Raw genomic sequence first — 20,267 nt, 5'->3', positions numbered from 1 at the left:
TCTTTATGATGCATTTATGTATAATTTTGTCATGTAACTAACGTATGCAAAACAGTATTAACGACAAGGAAACTTTCTTAAAGCAGAATAATTCCATGAACTAAAATAGAGTTAAATTGGCTTTAGTGTCCTAGACAGTTCACTTGTTTCGAGGGTTTCTATGGATAGTATGGTGAATTCATCCGAGGTCGTTGTTCATTCCAAGACGAATTACGTGAATGTTGTCCAAAATTAGGTGATGTTTCGGAAACCAATGATGCCGTACGCCAACTGATATTACAAGACCATCATGTGAGCTATCGTGAGATTGAAACAACCTTAGACATTATTCTTTTTAATAAATTTTCTTCAATTTGACAAAAAATCATTAACTTCCCAGTAAAAAAAGCGTCGCCAAAAAAGTAGTGAAAATGTTCTTTTAGGATCTGGAACTGGTGCAAAATTGCCGCAGTAGCGATGAATTTAACATTGGCTTGTCATAGGACGGATGTCCTTGAATGGATTTTTTGAATGGATTTAGCTTTTTTTCTTGCCAAAATTTTAATAATTTGTAATCCTTAATCAGTTTTTAACCTATTTGAAACCAAAAAAAATTCAATTTCCCATTAAAAATATGTGCAGTTTAAATAAAGAACATCTTTGGAAGTGCTTTTAAAGTTGTGCTTTTAGAAGAACTTCCAATTTGTTTGCTTGGTTATTTGTATCATGTTGCAATTACTAAAATATTTTAGTTAAAAGTTTCTAGTTCGATTTTTTCTGGGTGAATGATCGCAAGTCTGAACGTGTCGCACTTCTACAACAAACAAAAAACCCTGAACAATCAATTCTGAGTTCTACGCAACCCTTTGTTTGCTAATTGTCTTCCAAGAAATCTGGAAACCAGCCACCGAAGACGGATAACTTTTCATCACGATAATGCGAGCTCTCAAACATCTTAAACATCATTGACGAGTTGAAGTGCAGACTTGTTTTGTAAACGCTTTTATAAAAACGCATGCAAAACCCAGCAACAAAACGGCGTCGCCAAAAAAGTAGTGAACAGTGGATCTGGAAGTGGTGAAAAATTGCCGCAGAAGTGATGAATTTAACTTGGGCTTGCCATAAGACGGATTTCCACCATTTAAATAGCCGTTGCACTGAATTTGCATCACTTATTAAGGTGTAATCCGAATTCAGGTTTTGGATGTGAAATGAAAAATGTTGTATTTTGCCTCATAAATAATTTGTATTTTTTTCTGATTTCTAATGCATTCTAACGCTAGTCTGAAATGTTTGACCTTAAATATTTTCTAAATTCGCAATTTTTCTATAAATGATTAGGTTTTTAGGCAATATTTAAATAATTTGTGCAATTTTATTATTATTAATTCTTATTCTGTTTTTATAACAAACTGAATTAAGTTAAGTTAACATAAATAAAATCTTTGGGATAACATTAATGGATAATATTTTGAAAAAACAATAAAGCGATTGTCGATGATTAATATCTGTTTTTGCTGTCTAATCTCGAAATATAAATAGGTTATCTTTACATAAAATAGAATTCCATGGAACGGAGGTCGACTTGGCTTGAATGAATCTGACCTTAAGAATATAGAAATCATCCTTTAATTCGTTTCATAACTTGACTTGAGTTTTTTCCAAAATTTTGTTTTAAAACCATTTTTACTTGAAACATGACACAAGGACTTTGTTTCCCAGTATCTAGTACGCAAAACCTACGCGTCTTAAAGGTATGCTTAGTGTAATTCTTCGCGTCTTTGGCACGGAGTCTATACCAAAATATTGAAGGTAAAGCCAAGGCCGTTGAAACTGGGTGAAAAACTAATAATAAGCAAGGAAGTTTGAATTGGGGATAGAACCCGTGCTATGTTGTTTGCAAGGCGGGCATAATACAGATTTTTTTTTTAATTATAGAGGTACAATGACAAGCATAAGTATTGGCACAACAAACAATTTTGATAATAACCACATGTTAAAAATGATATTAAGCTATTTTAAATTAAAAAATATTTTAATTCGGATTTATTTTAGCAATTTGTTTGTTCATTAAATTTCTAGCTTAAAAAAAATAAGAGAGTCAAATTTTTTAATGATTGAGAGTCGATCGGTATATATTTTATGGGGCCTAAAATCAATATTTCTGGTAGGCAATTTGTTTGCAGATACCTAATGAAGTGCTGTGTCTATACTTATGTGTGGCACTGTATGTTGGAAATTGTATTATTTGGAACATACCTATGTTTATAAAAAGGCCCTTTGTAAAATCGTGAAGTACCCTCATATCACCACTGGATGGATATCATATTTATTTATTTACACATCAACAACAATCTGGAGTGAAACTCACCTGATACCACAGAACGCATACTGCTATTTCGATCGTTACGCGGACGCAAACCAATTCCCAATGTTGATGAACCGATTGGCGGAGAGGAGCTACAATATATTGCCGAAGCTGGTCGTGAAGATGGTGAATATGCTCTAGCCGTAGCCCCCACTCCCGCTAATGTCACCACAGGAGCCTGTAATTGTGCTGATATTGATGGTGACAGTGATGAGAATGATGATGGTTGCTGTGTTGTTGTCGACGTCCCACCGGTTAATGGATGTGTTGAGTTGATGCCAGAGTAAATTGAACTGATTGCAGGCATTTGGAATGAATATAATGCATCTAATGTAGATGACGGTGATGATGCAGCGAACGATGTTGTCGTCGTTGCCGAACCCGTGCCCATCATCTCCATTCCCACATTGCCGGTGGTTGTGGTGGCGTTATCCGATTCATAATCCTCAATTGTAAATTTAACACTCGGGTTTGCACCGCTTAAAGCTACCCTGTTTGCCTCAGCTCCGGCACCACTGCCTACCTCACACTGAGATTGATGATAAACAACATCCGACCGAGACAATGATGATATGGGATTCTTTGTTAGTAGGGGATGGTGTTGTGGGTGATGAGGTAATCGGGCGGCCCCAGCCAATGGCAGTGTGGGGGTTGTGGGTGTAGCTAGATTCGAACTTGTTGGAGACCGTAGTGGTAATTTTTGCAAAGCAGTTAACGAAGATGTCGATGTGTTCGAAGGGAATTTCGTTTGTTGCCCCAAGGCAGGTGATGTTGCTGGTATGATAATGAACTTATGCGAACGTATCGAAGGGGTGTGTATAAGTCTTGCTTGGTCATCAGCATCTGATCCCTCGGCTCCACTATCATACAGAAGACTGTGGCGAAAGTTTATTGATCCCTGTTTGCCACTACCACCCAAAGTTGGTGTACTCGGTAGGTTGACATTCAGGCTTAGGGCAGTGGGTGAAGATACAGTTTTCTGTAAAATTTGTGTCTTTTGTTTCGGCGAACCAGTGGTTGTAGTACCAACTGCAATCGATTCGCTCTCTTTGCTGATTGTAGGTTCTTGACTACCAGTATTTGTCTCCATTTTGATATCATTTGTTTAAGGAATTGTTATTTATTTCTTTTTAGTGACCTAATGGTCATTTTGAACCTGAAAAAATAATAGGAAATATCGGTGATTATAATTTTCAACATAGATTTTATATTGTGTAAAATCGACTTTTAATTTCCTTAGAAAAACATATAGGCATAAGAGCAATGGCAATATTCTTTTGGGATCCAGAGTGTTAGTTCTTGAGTGTATACCCAATGTTTTAACAGATACTTCAAAAATTAAATTTAATTTAAGAAAAAGTTTTTATCAAGGACGCAAAATCTTCAAAATAAATCTTAGCCTATATTTGAAACTAATTCAATAGTTTAGTTAATAAAGAAATTATTTCTATGAATCAAAAATGTTTTTATTTATTTTAGAGAAAAATTACCTAACTTCAAAGACATACGAAATTAACGGAGTTTGCCTTATATATTAGTTACAAAGGTATAATGCACTCGAAAAAATATTGGAATCACGATTGTCGAAAATGTAGGTTAATATTAGAAAATTTTAATCACATAAATAAGTAAATGTTTTTCGACAAATTTAAGAAAATATATAAGACAAATAATTTTTTCCCTTGTTAAAGAAAATTTCGTAGTATGAACGAACAATTTGGAAACGTAATACGAATTCAATATATTCTATGAAAATCTTAACTATTTTGTCGGAAATACTAAATTTCCCCTTTCCGTACACAAAAAATTATTAACGCTGAAAAACTATGCTCGTTTCCAAATATTTTGTCCTTAGGTTAGGTTAGGTTAGGTTAGGTTAGGTTAGGTTAGGTTAGGTGGCAGCCCGATATATCAGGCTCACTTAGACTATTCAGTCCATTGTGATACCACATTGGTGAACTTCTCTCTTATCACTGAGTGCTGCCCGATTCCATGTTAAGCTCAATGACAAGGGACCTCCTTTTTATAGCCGAGTCCGAACGGCGTTCCACATTGCAGTGAAACCACTTAGAGAAGTTTAGAGACACTCAGAAATGTCACCAGCATTACTGAGGTGGGATAATCCACCGCTGAAAACTTTTTGGTGTTCGGTCGAAGCAGAAATCGAACCGACGACCTTGTGTATGCAAGGCGGGCATGCTAACCATTGCACCACGGTGGCTCCTTTGTCCTTACACTAATGATTTGTAATTTACTCCGAGCCAATTGAAGTAAGGATACTTTTAGGACACAATTTTCTTTTAAATTTGAGTTTGCGTACTTGATTTTATAAAACAAATTTTAGTTTATTCGTTTTTTCAGATTTTTGTCATGTTGCTATCAAAGCCCTTTAAAACGTGTTAATGACAACTTATATTTCCAAATACAAACACGACTTAAATTATACTATGTTGACAAAGCATAGAACCTTGGGGTTATTTCCAACAAACATCTTAACTGGTCTGATCATATAACTGCCACTTGTGGAAAATTATACTCTATGATTCGTAACTAAGCCATCGTCGTAGTTCATCAGAGAAACACTTCCTGATTCGTACTATCCGTCTCTGGAACCAAATCCCAAATTACATTCAAATCATAAGAAGCAATTATAGATGCAAGACAAATGTCATTAACCCTTTCGACCTTAAAGTTGCCTCTGGGCAACTTTTTGTGTTTTAAGACTCACTGTCAGCGTTGTTTTTGTTTTTGTTCATAAAACTGTAACGGTATCGAAAGCTACAAGTGTTTTCTTCAAGTTGAATGAAAAATCAGCTAATTTGGTTGTCAATTAGCAAACAATTTTTCATTAATACGCACGTACCTCAAGAAAAAAAATATTTGCGAATTTAAAAAGAGGTTTTTATACATGTGACTTTTTTCAAAAATTACAACTAAAATGTTGAAAGTTTTTATTCAATCTATTGTAGTACATGTCAAATAAAATATTTCTGGAAGTCAAATCTTAGAATTGCAAAAAAACAACAGATGGGAAATTTTTAAAATTGAAAAGTTGCCTGTGGGCAACTTTGGGCAATTGTGGTAGTAAAATTACATATTTTTGAACATAAGACCTGGAGAAAAAAGGTTTGAAAAACAATGATTTTGAAAAAATTTTGAACTTCAATTGGGATGTCCCAGTCACGAGAAATGCGGCGATGATGTGGAAAACATATCTGCAGTGCAGTGGGGAATTTGGAAGGAATCGTAAAAAGGGAGGAAGCCACTTCTTGGCAACATACTAGTGGATTAGCACGAATATTGACGCTTTATAATACTTTGGTTTTTTACACCGCCAAATTGACATGGGTTAAAAACAAAAAAAAAAACAAAACATTTTCGTGAGTCACGCGTGATTCACGCGAAGCCGTGAATGAAATTTAAACGAAATCTCGTGAATGAAATTTAAACGAAACCTCGTGAATGTGCGTGAACGGGATTAAAGAAAAATGTGTGGCGCGTGAGCGTGAGTAAAAATCAAATTCTGTTCGTGATTGTGAGTAAGTAAACTTTCTCCGAAATCACGCTCCCGATAAAAATTTACTTTCACGATCCAACCCACGCTCACGATCCAACTCACGCTCAAGATAAAATTCACGTTAACAATAAAATTCATATTCACGATAAAATTCGCACTCACGGTAAAACAGACACAAAAAGTCACAATCACGAACAAATTCACGTTCACGATTAAATTCACGCTCACCGATTTTAATCACCTTTACATATTTAATCACGCTTAAGATTTCAATAGTGTGAGTCACGAGAAATTTCGTTAATTACCAGAATTTTATTGAGCCACGAAAATTGTCGTGTTCCGAAAATATTCGTGACTTACGAGATTTGTCGTGAATTACGAAAATTGTCGTGAATTGTGCGAAAGCGTGAGACATAAACATTGTTCATGTGTGAGCGTGTGCGAGTATGACTTTTCATTTCGTGACCGTGAATTCCTACCCACATGGCATGCGTGAGTACAACTATTTCTTCGTGAATGTGTTTGAGCGTGATTGAAATTCCACTCACGCGCGCATCTAAGTATATATTTACTGTAAAATAACAAAAAACTTAACAAAAATCCAATAAAACGTAATACGTCTATCATTACAAAACAAACTATTTTGCAGTCACAATTGCCCAAAGTTGCCCACAGGCAACATTCTCTACCGCCTAAACGAATGGGCGTGGCGACCCGAATTCCTTGAGAAATAGTGAACTCTGTTAATTAGTATTTGTTTTTTTAATACTTTAATTTTTTGTTGTTGTTGTTAATTTCATTACCTATTCAAATATAAATTTTCAACGAATTAAATATTAATAATAATAGTTGAATGATTTATCCTTACTATTTTTGATTTATAACAATGTAAATTGAGTAGTAAATTTATAAGATTTTTATCTTGTTGTACTGAAAATCCAAATCAAATAATGAAATGAAATAAATGAAATGAAATGTTTCAAGTAAAAACGTCTTTAAAGTCCCAGCAAAAAAAGAGCTTCCAAAAAAGTAGTTTGGATCCCCAATCTGTGATCCGGAAGTAGTGCAAACTTGGATCATCTCCAATGAATTTTACATGGGCTTGTCATAGGACTGATGTACTCCCTTTTTGGATCCTTTGCATTGCTTTAGAAGTTGTGCCCTGGAAGTTAATTTGAATGAAGAAATTTAAAAAGCGAAAAAAAAATTTTTTTCAACCAATTTCACTTTTTTTCATTCATATGTTTTAATTACACAATTATTTTCCTATTATCTAATTTTTACAATTTGAAAAACTTTTTCGCTCCGACCAGGGATTGAACCTGGGTTTGCTGGCACCATAACAGAACGCCTTAGCACACTCAGCCACAAACGCCATTGAACATAAAGCGTCGAAAGGTAAATTCAAATGTTTGTGATATGATCGTAATACTACACCAAGGAATAACATTCTAATTGCTTCTCGAGATGTTCTTTATTAGTATGAACGAAAAAATAAGAAACGCAGGTTCAAATCTCACCAGCGGCAATTTTTTTATTAAATATTTTTTTATGGTATGCATCGTTTTTATTTTTTATTTTCGGCATATATTTTCGTATAAATATATTTTTTCTATTAAAAATCAACAAAAACAAAAAAATAAAAATTCTCGTAATTTGCAAAGCCTTCTCAAAAGACCTTCCATGAAAGCGAAAAAGTCAAACGGCGCAGGTTCAAATCCCAGCGGGGATAAAATTTATTTTTTTATTATTATTTTTTTACTTTTTTTATTAATTTTCTATTTTTTGTTTTTTTATTAGTTTTCTATTATTTTGTAAAATTTAATTGTCCAAAATTTGCGTTCTTTTTAATACTTAATACTGATTGCGTTCTTTTTAATACTTGTCCAAAAGGACTGCATCGGAAGTGGAAAAAAATCATTGGGGGATCCCACGATGCTCTTTAGAAGAAATGTTTGTGGGCTTGTCCAAAAGGACTGCATCGGAAGTTGGAAAAACTCGATGGGGGATGGGCTTGAAAAGAAATGTTTGTGGAAGAACTTCCAATTTTTTTTGCTGGGGTAGAGTAGTGAAAAACATCTATTTTCAACTCTTGTTTGCGTTGTAGTCAAGATACAAAAGTCAACAAAATCAAAGATTTTTGAATGTAAAAATATTGGACAAAGATTTGAAGAATGTAAAAATATTGGACAAAGAGAAGATCGAAAATAAGAGATATACACTAGAGAGCCTACGTATACAAGAGAGAATAAAAACTTGCATTAACACAAAGGAGGATAAAGACAATACAAAGCTACATTATTCAGTTGCAATAGTTTAAAGTGTTCAGTTCTGTGATATTAGTATAAGGGGTTTCGCTGCAATAATTTTACTTATTATTATTAATTATTATTAAAATGTGTGTCGTGATGTCCAGTTTTATATTAATTAATAAAAAAAAACGTAAAACTAATTGTAAGTAGAGCTTATTATACACATCATAGAAGAATGTAAAAATTGTGCAATTTTGTCTCTAGGATTTTCAATAAACACTCCTGATGAAGTTGGAAAGAACCAACGAAACGTTGAGTAAAATATGTGTAAAGGCGCCTTTTAACCAAGAGTGGATGGGTCAAACGGGCCTTTTGGGGGGTTTTTCTAGATTCACTAGAAGTACGATGCACTTGATTCGACAAGTGAACTTTTCTCTTATGAGGCGCTTGGCCTAAACCTTTCCCAAATAAAAGGGTAATTGAACTTCAATTCAATAACAATTTATTGGTGGCCAGTATGACCTGGTTGACTTCAGTTACAAAACTTAACTAACTAAAAATTCATTTATGTTGAAAAAAGGAATGGAATGAACGGTATTTATATGATGATGAAAAGCAAAAGTTAATGAAAAGAAAATATAATAAATGAACCAACAAATATAAAGGGTAAATGTAATGCATAAAGTAAATAGAATAATAATGGAGATAATAATAAAATACTGGTTCGAAACCAAAATCGCTCTTCGTGAGCAAGTAGAGATGTCGTTCAAAGATCTTTATTGTTGAACTCGGTTCAACATATTCCGGCCGCGGCGAGGTAGCATAATTGGGTACTTAGCTTCATGACTGAGACATGCACATCCCATCCAGACTCCGTGGATTACCCAGCCAAAGTGTGTTGCTTGTGCGATCGGCAGTGAACAGTTCTCCTTGATGAATCCACGCGTCTTAATGCGTTGCCAGGATTTCTTGCCAATAATGACATCAACTTTACTTTCAGCATGAAAGTTTTCATGAGCCAGGGGTAAGAATTTACTGAAGTGGGCTCGTAGCCGAGTATCGTTAATCGGTTCGATTGGTGGAATATCAAATGATTGTTTTAAGGGTAGAATGAAATCAAACTTTGGCCCCATGCTGTGTATCATAAATCTACCAAACGGCTCTCCATCTTCGTTATAGGTGGCTTTGAAACCAGGAAATTTATTGGCAACATTCCATAGCATGGCGGAATGCTCGAAGTTGGACAATACTAGGAACGTCAACACTTCACTGTAATCTTGGTAATGTACGTTGGCTTGAAATAGTGCAGGTACAACTACTGGTGTTTGCGGTGTTACTAGACAGTATTCATTTTTGGCAGCTGGGCGGCGGGAATTCTCCTCATTATTTGGAATTGTACGAGGCACTTGCTCTCCATTCGGGTCAACATGAAGCAGGGCATGGTGAACGGAAGCACAATATCGGCATCGCTCGAAGCTGTAGCACTGGTCGACAGTGTGAGTGTGGGCGAGGCAGTTAATACACATATTTTGCTTCTCTACTGATTTTCGTCGCAGCGCGGGACTGAGTGCCAAGAAATATTTACAATATTTCAGCTGGTGGTTCATCTTGCATAGGTGACATGTAGGCATTTTGATTCTGAAAAGAGAAAGAAAGAAAGAAATGCATACAAATGGTTCAATGGTTTTTTCATGAGTGATTGATAAACTATTGTGGAGTCGTGACTAGGGATTGTTGCGAAAAGTTCGAAGATTGGTTTGGTAAAATGCAAAGTTTCACGATGGGTCGCGTTATAACTCCAGCTTTAGTTAAAACGTCCGCAACTCTCACATTATTATCATTCCCGTAGAATAATTTGACTACACGTCCCAAGCGCCAGTCGGTGGGGGGTAATAAGTCATCTTTGACTATAACCAAATCATTTTCTTTTATGTTGTTTTTTGTAGTCTTCCATTTTAATCGTCGCTGCAATTCAGTGATGTACTCATTTTTCCATCGTTGGGCAAATGTTCGTTGCAGAACTTTCAGACGCTGCCATCTGGATAATAGTGTAATATTTGATTCTGAAGATGTAACAGTCATATCAGGTGGTGCTATTATGGGGGCTCCTCGTAGGAAATGGCCTGGGGTTAGTGGGTTCAACTCAGTAGGACTTTCCGATATTGCAGTTAGAGGACGTGAATTCAAGATTGATTCGATGGTAACAAGCAGGGTTGTAAATTCCTCGAAGGTAAATGTCTGGTTTGCAGCAATCTTCTTGAGGTGCATCTTCATGCTTTTAACCGCTGCCTCCCATATACCGCCCATGTGAGGAGCATATGGGGGTATAAACGACCAGCTAAATCCATGAATAGCATATTTCTCCGCGAGGGCTTTATCTGCCACTTTAAGAAATTCTTGGTGTTCTTTAAGCAACTTATAGCTTGCTCCTACAAAATTTCGACCATTGTCGGAAAATATTGTCTTCGGAAGACCGCGTCTTCCTACAAACCGTGCGAAGGTTGCAACAAAGGCATTTGATGATAAATCGGAACACGATTCCAAATGGACAGCTTTTGTTGCGAAGCAAACAAATACTGCTGCGTAACCTTTTATTATTTTAGAATTCCTGACCGTTGATGTACGCAAATTAAAAGGTCCGGCAAAATCCACGCCAGTGTACGTAAAAGGCAATGAGAATTGAACACGCTCGGCTGGTAAAGATGCCATCAGCTGATTTTGCATACGATGTTTGAAGATAGTACATTGTGTACAATTTCGTATACACTTTCGTATAAGGTTTTTTACTCGTGGTACATAATATACTTGCCGAAGAGCGCGTAGCATTACGAGGTGTTCGGAGTGAAGAAGGACCTTGTGGGTGAAACTAATTAGAAGCTCGGTGAATTTTGATTTTTCTGGCAATATGATTGGATGCATTTCATCGTATCGTAGACCAGAATTCGAAAGTCGACCTCCAACGCGTAGTAATCCATTTCCGTCCAAAAAAGGAGTTACCGTAAGAAGTCTGCTTTTCTTACTTATTGGTCGCTTTTTGAGCAAATTTTGTATTTCGTTGACAAAAAAACTATGTTGGGCTAGAGATGTAAGACGCAATTTTACATATTGAATTTCATCTTGGCTCAAGAGTAGGCGATTTGAAATTACTTCTTTTTTGCAGGATTTAATAAATCGAAACACGTAGCTTAAAACACGTAGACAACGATTCAATGAAGAAAACCTTTGAATAATATCTTCGTCGATAACTTTTATATGAAAAGATGAGACTCGTTTTGTCTCTAAGTCAGTAGGTTCAAACGCTCGTGGTTTTGGCCAATTTTCCATTGATTGCGATAGCCAAGGTGGTCCATGCCACCAAAGTTTAGAGTGTGCTAACTCTCGAGGAGAACATCCCCGAGATCCCAGATCAGCTGGATTATCTTTTGTACTCACATACTTCCATTGATTCACATTGGCAATGCTAAGAATTTCTGTAACCTTATTTGCTACAAAGGTTTTCAAAGTTTGTGGTGATTTTTGTAGCCATCCCAAAACTATGGCTGAATCTGTCCACAAAATCAAATCATATTCAAAAGTAATCTCACGAATTACGACCTCTAATAGCTTCGTGAGCAATCGTGCTCCACATAATTCTAATTTTGGTACGGTGAGCTTTTTTAAGGGAGCAACTTTTGTCTTCGCGACAAGAAGATGAGAGTGAATCGAGTTATCTGAATCGGTGGTTCGTATATAAATAGCCGCGCAGTAGGCTTTTTCCGAAGCGTCGGAAAATCCGTGGATTTGAACATTTGCGTGAGGAGCAAAATTGACCCATCGGTCTATATTAATCATAGGAATGGATTGGAGATCTTCCGTGAATGACGACCACTTATTAAAAATGTGAGGTGGGACCACTTCGTCCCATTCTGTTTTCTCCTGCCACAATTCTTGCATCAAGACTTTAGCCTTAATTATTGTTGGTCCTATCCAACCCAGCGGATCGAACAATTTTGCGATGCAAGATAGTATTTTCCTTTTCGTTATATATTCATCGATTTTAACTGGATCGATAGCGTAGAAAAAGGAATCCGTAACCGCATTCCAACGAATGCCAAGTGCTTTCATGGAACTTTGTTCTTCGATTTTTAGAAATTCTTCGCTAAGAAGATCTTCCCGGGGCCAGTTTTGAAGAAGAGAAATATGATTTGATGTCAATTTCTTTAAAGGAAATCCCGCGGAGAGTAAAGCCCTCTGGACTTGGATCTGTTTATTTTTCGTCTCTTCGAGAGAATGTCCGCCAGAAAGGATATCGTCTACGTAGGTCTCTTTTTGCAAAATGTCGGATGCTTTGGGATATTCTTGCTTGCAGTCGTAACTCAATTGTACTAGTGTCCTAATCGCGAGGAATGGGGCTGCATTAATGCCGAAAGTGACTGTCTTTAGTCTGTATGGCTCTATGGGGCGTTCTGCAGAAAATCGAAATAAAATTTGTTGGTAACGTTGGTCATCTTTATGTACCCAAATTTGGCGGTACATTTTCTGTATGTCCCCATTAAAAACATACTTGTAGTATCGCCAATTTAAAACTACCTTCATCAAATCCCTTTGCAAAATTGGTCCAGAATATAATACGTCGTTTAATGAAAATCCGCTCGTAGTCTTTTTCGACGCGTTAAAGACGACCCTTACTTTCGTCGTTTTGCTGTCTGGGCGAATCACAGCATGGTGTGGCAAAAAATAAGTCATGTCTGCATTGCAGTGATCAGAAGAAATCGTCATATGATTCAGTGAAACGTATTCTCGGAGAACATTGTCGTACTCCGACTTCAATTCTGGATTTTTGTTCAGATTCTTCTCCATGCGGCAATATTGGGCCAAAGCCATATGTCTCGAAGACCCTAAGGAAATATTACTCGGATATTCCTTCTTAAATGGCAGTCTCACAACATATCGGCCGTCTGACTCGCGATATGTAGTGGACCTATAAAGTTCTTCGCAATAAGAGTCCTCGTCTGATTGAGTTGGAGATCTTTCCACCTCCTCGATATCCCAAAATTTTTTCAGTTGATCGTGAAGAGCATTCTCTTCAGTGAAAGAGACAAACGTTGAAAATGAATTTATGGGCTCAGTGCTCGCTGGGCCAAATAAGTACCACCCGAAGTGCGACTCTCGAGCCTCAATGCCATTTAGAATTGGAAGTACTACACCTTTCCTATTGATGAATGGAAGGTAATCGCTGCCGATAATTAAATCAATTGGTGCTGGTTTATAAAAGTATGGATCCGCAAGATCTAAATGTTTCACATTTTCCAGAATTTTCGCACGTATAGGCCTCGAAGGCAAGAAATGGGCCAGGCTTGTCACAACCAAGGCTTTTATACAGATCTTGAAATCTGAATGTTGTGAATGGAGCTTTAAACAACAATTCCCCTTGGAAATGCCTACAACATTACCACCAAGTCCCGATATCTGGGAATTATTATACTCGATTGGAATTTGCAGTCTCTGCTGCATTCGTTTTGAAATGAAGCTTTTTTCGGACCCGGAGTCCAGAAGTGCCCGCACTACAACTCTGTCACCACCATGTTCAAGCTCAACACGAGCAGTTGGGAGAATGGTCGCACCCTCACCCTGTGAGAAAAAAGCATTTACTTCGTCGACTGGCTCAGCAGTATTTAGAAACGAATTTTCACGTCTAGAATTTGTAGATGTAGATGGCTGTGCCTCTTCGCGAGGAATTACTACACCTGACTTTGAAGAAGATTTGGAGTTTTCCCCCGATGTTCCCATTTCAACATGCAGCATTGTGTGGTGCTTTCCATTACATTTCAAGCACAGTTTTGAACTTGCGCAATCTTTTTTGAAGTGTCCAGGCGATAAACAATTTAAACAATATTTATTAGACATGGCATAGCGTACTCTATTTTTTGGAGATAATTCTTTAAAATATTTGCATATCATAAGCGAATGTTTCTGACGACATCTCTTGCAGAAATTTCTCTTTGAATTTTCTTCTTCGGTAACGTAAAACGAATGTGATCTGGAATTGTGACTATCCCTCTGATTAGGCTTTCGGAAATCGATAATAGTTTCTAGTTTTTCTATTCTATTCGATAGAAATCCATCCATCTGTTTCCACGAAGGCAATTCCTTGTGGTCGGTCAAGGAATCTTCCCATGCCCTAAGTGTCTCGTCAGGAATCTTAGACGACACTAAATGAATAATGAAAGGATCCCAATTGTCCACATCGATGTCATAAGTTTTAAAAATTGAAAGACTGTCGCTGACAGAACTCTGAATTTGCCGAATCGACTTAGGAGATTCATTTTGTACTGTCTGTATTCCAAAAAGTTTCTTCATTTGCTGGTTTACCAAAATTCGCCGATTTTCATACCTGTTTTTCAAGGCCTCCCATGCCAAATGAAAGTTTGCATCGACTAATTCAAATTTTTTCACTATTTCGAATGCCTCACCCCTTGTTTTACCGCGTAGATGATATAATTTTTGGGCTGGCGATAGATGAGGATGATTTCCAAAAACGGCAGTAAAAATATCTCTAAATGCAGGCCATTTAGAGTATCCCCCCTCGAAGGGTGGGGTGTCGCATGGGGGCAACTTTAATGAATGAACGAAATTTTGAGGCAGTGTTTCAGAAGTTGAACCTTGTTGGTTTCGAGAACAAATAAGAAGCATAATTTTTTCTTTAGCCGATTGATAATTTTTACTCGCTTCATCGAACTTTTTCCCACATGAATCATTGAAATCATGATCATCCTTATCGTCCTCTAATACTAACCCCTCATAACTTGAAAGCACAAGCGACCACCTTCGCTCTAATTCCAAATCCTTTATCTCCAATAATTGCGTTGTTACTTCATTGCCATCTATGCAAGCAATTCCTTTGCAAAACGAAACAACTTGATGGTAGTCGAAAAGAAATTTTCTCCTAGCAGCCATAATGTATATTAAAATTCACGTATCTCTTTTTAATTTTTTTTTTTTTTTCGAAAAGTAATTTCTCTCGTGGAATTTGAAAAATCAAACGATAATGCAATAGAAATGCAAAAAAGTCTTTTCACTATTTTCTATAAATTTGATATCTGAAGTTTATGAATATTACGACGAAATTTTCAAAAGTCAATAATTATTTTTATTTTTGTATATGTTTGCCTTTTTACAGTAAAACGCGAAGAAAACTGGTAAATATCGACTTACCATGATAAATTTCAATTTGTGTCTTTACTCAGTAGATATTCTGGTATCAATTTTAATCCCGCACGGATTTTATTTTTCATGCCCCTGTGGCAACTCTTTCCCAAAAGTCAAGAAAGTTCTTTCAATTCTTTCTTTATTTGCCGTTCGCTCAAATAACGGTATGATCAATAATTATGTATAACAAAACATAAACAGAACTGACCTTTACTGTACACCGATTGTCTTTTATTTTAGCATAAACAAATTCGTTGCATAGCTCACTTGCTTGTCCACACGGCCCTTTAAGTCTTTCTTTCTCAAATGTAGAACAACAACATTCGAGTAGGCATATAAGAATATTCACTGATTGTCCACATACCCATTTTCGTTTTTCAAATGCATACAACAACAACTACGTAGCCGAAAATATTTGGAGTTTCTTCACTGCTTGCCTGCGCGACAGCTTTTTTGATGCACACACAGAACTACCGAACGAAAGAACAACAACAATAATGTATGTAACGTTTGCCAAAATGACAATAGCCAATACCGATAATGATCAGAAAATTTTCTTTCCAAATTTGTCCCTATTAGCGTCACGATTCCATCAAATATGTTTTATAGATAATATTAAATAGATTTGCTCACTCACCAAAATTGTATTTCAATTAAAATACGAAATTTCTTTTCCGTGGGGGATTCTAAAGTTGAGATCGTTACGGCAACTCCGTTTAACGTAGCGGGACTATTGAATTCCTCGTATTTGTTTAAAACTTTTTGCAAATTTATTTATTCAAATTGCACAATTATGACTCGTTATTGAATTATTGATTGAAATAATCCACTTTATGTATTTATTCGGCTTCAATTTTTAGTCGCTTTTAACCGGCACTTTCGTCTTTCATTTAATTTTGCCAAATTTCACAATAAATAACCACTATTCTACAGCAATTGATTTTAGTTTAATCCGTCGTCATTAATATTGAAAGTCCGTGTTTATTTTACACCATTCACTTTGATATTGTTTTCCAAAAGACCACGATTTATTTAAAAAATTCTTCCAATTTATTTTTGCCGTCCGATCAACTCCGCGTTTGTACCTTTTTGATTTTTTTTTTGACATGCGACATCAGCATATGTGTGTGTGTGTACTTGCAACGAAAACACAAGTGTGGCTTACATTAGCCAACATAATAGGTCCAACAAAATTCGTTGCATGAATTAAGCTTGAATTCTATTTGAAATGCATTAGAATGGTGTTAATTACGTTTGACTTTAATTTTAAATTTGGTAAATTATTTGTTAATGTTTGAATTATTGTGATATGAATACCGATGACATTAGGAATATTATTGTTGTATTCAATGGTTGTTCTAAGTTCTTTCGAATTAACAAAGCGTAATGACAGAAATTGGTTGTTGTTGTTTTCTCTTTGGTGAGGAATAAAGTAAAACCGTTTAATTTCTTCGCGAAATCGAATATATTTATTTGTTCGGGAATGGATAATGAAATTTTTTTACTGTACTTTACTGAAAATTTATAATCGGGGAACTACGTTGTTGTCTTGTTTTGTTCATGTGGGAGCATTGGTAGCCAAGAAAATCGATGTGAACAAATAATTTCGGGAATTAAAATGATATTTCTCTGTTGTCATATGTTATCCACGAGTTGTTTTCCCTATTCTCACTCATCAAAGAACCAAAAAACCAATTTGTACTCACCCAATCTTCTTCTCTTATTTACGTAATGTGCACTTTTACCTTGTTGACTGCCTGGACTCTGTCCTTTGGAAATGTCGTCTTTGTTCACCTTTTTGCGTTGAATTCTGATATGACAGCTCGATGCCTTCTCGAGGAGTTGTTTCCACTGCTTCTCAGCGAATTTTTATAGTTAATCTTTGATGGGTTCAGGAACTGTTTCTCCTTTTTTGGTTTTTCGCAAACCACGATGATTCACCTTCTCCTAACACCAATTAGGAGGTTTGAAGGACCATATGTAAAGGCGCCTTTTAACCAAGAGTGGATGGGTCAAACGGGCCTTTTGGGGGGTTTTTCTAGATTCACTAGAAGTACGATGCACTTGATTCGACAAGTGAACTTTTCTCTTATGAGGCGCTTGGCCTAAACCTTTCCCAAATAAAAGGGTAATTGAACTTCAATTCAATAACAATTTATTGGTGGCCAGTATGACCTGGTTGACTTCAGTTACAAAACTTAACTAACTAAAAATTCATTTATGTTGAAAAAAGGAATGGAATGAACGGTATTTATATGATGATGAAAAGCAAAAGTTAATGAAAAGAAAATATAATAAATGAACCAACAAATATAAAGGGTAAATGTAATGCATAAAGTAAATAGAATAATAATGGAGATAATAATAAAATACTGGTTCGAAACCAAAATCGCTCTTCGTGAGCAAGTAGAGATGTCGTTCAAAGATCTTTATTGTTGAACTCGGTTCAACAATATGAAATAAATTAGTTTTATTTAATTCATAAAAAGACCATCTGACCAAAGAGCCCAGTTGAACAACTATAATAATAAAAATTAAAACGTACGGTCACAATACTTATCAAAGACGATTTCATTTAAAGAATTTTCCAAAATTTTCCTTCATCATGAAAATGGGGGTTAATCAAACAAAATTTTCTTTCATGTTAGGATACCCATTTTCATTGAAAAGTTGATCGACTTTTTAATAAGGCAAAACCTTTATATCAGAGAAATCCGTCTTCTATGCTAAGCCTCACGACAAAAATTTTTTCATGTATTGCAGTGTATAACAAATACCGCTGTTGGTACATACTCATATCCGGTATGCGTATTGTAATCGGATATAAGTTGAACGATTACACATTTTAGTTGCGTGCAACAAGCGGTCTAGATCTTCATTTCAAGATGGCATACAATGTAAGGAATACACTTTGCAATACTAATTGAGAATTTTTTAATTAATTAGCATTTAAACTTTCATTTTGTTAGGCATCGCATTCTCATCCTCAGTTGCATGTTGCCCATCACTAAAACTAGAAAATTTAATAAGTTTTTCAAAGTGTTCCAATTATTTTACTATCTCCATTTTCTGTTGTCTGTATAGTTTCTTCTTCTTCAGTTAGGCTATGACGCATTATTTTTTGTTCCATTACGAGTATATCTAGTAGTTTTGACCTTTTCTAGTCTATTAAAAAAAAAAACATACATGCTTTTATTAATTAATCGTATTTATTTGGTTTGGATGAGCATTAAAATATTTACATATGGAATAGGTTTGGAATGCATTGTAAATGCAAATTTTGCAAAAATGTAATTTATCAAATGTAATTTAATTAAATGCAATTGTGTTGGCAATGGCCTTGGAATTTTCATAGATATTAAAAATCTTATGTAATGAATTATTTCTTGGATCCTAATATATTTGGATGAGAAGTTACATGCTTTGCTAGATTTGACTGAAGCCGAAAAATGTATTCGAGACGTCAAAATCTGGAGATATGCAAACTTCTTCATTCTGTTTGTAGATCATAGTGGTCTGGAACCTCATAAAGTGAATACTCTTGCTTTTGTTTAAATTCCGATTCGATCCAGCTATGCCCGTCTGTTGAAATCACATTAACTTCAGGACGAATTGAGATATCTGCTTGAAACTTGGCATGAGGACTTCTTATTGCTACACTCAAACAGAAGTGGACTCTAATTCTATTTTAGTTCATGGAATTATTATGTTTTGAGAAAAATTCCTTGACTTTAACATTACATGCATACTTTAGTTAAATGAGCTAAATGAAGCATAAAGATTTACTAAAATCGATTTGACTTTTGAGCGTCCTGTCGGCTTATTTTCGTCCTCTCCGACTGAAATTCGGTACAAGACGTCAGTATTCAGCCTTATGGGACCATACAAAAATTGGTCTATAACATACCGAAATTAGCTATAGTCCTCATATAGTCCGATCTGCAGATTTGACTACTTGAGCGTTCTGAAGGCTTATTTTTAACCATCTCCGCCTGAAATTCAGAGCGTTATAGACTTATTCACCCATAATCAACCACACAAAAATTGGTCTATATCAGCCCAATTTTTTATATAGCCGACGTACAGACCGATTCCCTCTAATTCCCAACAGTGAGACGTGGTGTACACAGACCCCGGAGAATAAAAGATATATAGATTTCTATGCTGATGGCTCCAAATTGAATGGACAAGTGAGGTTCGGAGTATATTCTAAAGATCTGGAAATTCGAATAGCGAAAACACTACTAAGCACTGTAGTGTTTTTCAGGCTGAAATATTGGCAATAAGAGAGGTGGTGAATTGGCTGAGAAGTAATGTTCCAACAAATATTGGCATTAATATATACTCAGACAGTCAACCTGCAATAAAATCCTTGGACTCTGTGTTCCTTAACTCGAAAACGGCCATAGACTGCCGCAAATCTCTCAACGAGATGGGTGAGCAGTACAATGTTCACCTAATATGGGTGCCTGGCCATAGGAACATACCGGGGAACTGCGAAGCAGATGTGTTAGCAAGGCTAGGAACTACCTTACATATTCCAGGGGAACTAGAATCTGATGGTATGCCTCTGGCCACCTGCAAGCTCTTACTGCGTGAGAAGGCTGTTATGATGGCCAATATTCGATGGGAGAATTGCAATGGTTGTAACGACACCAAGCAAATATGGTCCCATTTAAACTTAAACCGCACAATAGATATGCTAGTGTTCTCAAGGCGTTAGATAGCACTCCTGATATCCGCTATAACGGGTCGCTGCCTGATAGGCGAATTTGCAAAAACTATAGGTGCGAAGTATAATGACTATTGTATAAGCTGTCATGATGAGGAGGAAAAGGAATCAATTAAACACCTCTTGTGTGAGTGTCCTGCTTTTTGTGTAAGGCGTAAGCGAATTTTAGGAGCATATAGCTTTAGAGTACTGGCGGACCTGGAAAACGTTAACTTAAGCAGTTTGTTAATG

The 20,267-nt window shown here is 36.1% G+C and overlaps 3 protein-coding genes across 6 annotated transcripts in view; all 3 read right to left on the bottom strand.

Annotated features, from left to right (window-relative positions):
• ine (solute carrier family 6 member inebriated) overlaps positions 1-20,267 on the bottom strand; it is a 109,693-nt gene that overhangs the window by 75,058 nt on the left and 14,368 nt on the right. For all 4 annotated transcript variants that reach the window (XM_075296164.1, XM_075296163.1, XM_075296165.1 and 1 more), the window contains exon 2: positions 2,351-3,503. In XM_075296164.1, the coding sequence (XP_075152279.1) occupies positions 2,351-3,437 (1,087 nt within the window). In that variant the 5' untranslated portion in view covers positions 3,438-3,503. The remainder of the gene's footprint in view (positions 1-2,350; positions 3,504-20,267) is intronic.
• Positions 8,602-16,537, bottom strand: LOC142226265 (uncharacterized). Its single transcript, XM_075296168.1, has 2 exons — positions 15,942-16,537; positions 8,602-9,754 (listed from the first exon to the last, which is right to left on the bottom strand). Exon 2 carries the CDS (start codon positions 9,745-9,747, stop codon positions 8,893-8,895), a length of 855 nt encoding a protein of 284 aa, XP_075152283.1. The 5' UTR covers positions 9,748-9,754; positions 15,942-16,537; the 3' UTR covers positions 8,602-8,892.
• On the bottom strand, positions 9,824-15,052 carry LOC142225069 (uncharacterized). Its single transcript, XM_075294844.1, has one exon. It carries the CDS (start codon positions 15,050-15,052, stop codon positions 9,824-9,826), a length of 5,229 nt encoding a protein of 1,742 aa, XP_075150959.1.

The sequence above is a fragment of the Haematobia irritans genome, chromosome 2 (assembly GCF_050003625.1).
Source record: "Haematobia irritans isolate KBUSLIRL chromosome 2, ASM5000362v1, whole genome shotgun sequence".
In the NCBI taxonomy this organism is placed as follows: domain Eukaryota; kingdom Metazoa; phylum Arthropoda; class Insecta; order Diptera; family Muscidae; genus Haematobia; species Haematobia irritans.
This window is presented reverse-complemented; position numbering and strand designations above follow the sequence as displayed.

Bases quoted from the DNA above. Each gene is read 5' to 3' on its own strand.
- LOC142226265 (XM_075296168.1), bottom strand. From the start codon at position 9,747: ATGCCTACATGTCACCTATGCAAGATGAACCACCAGCTGAAATATTGT.
- LOC142225069 (XM_075294844.1), bottom strand. From the start codon at position 15,052: ATGGCTGCTAGGAGAAAATTTCTTTTCGACTACCATCAAGTTGTTTCG.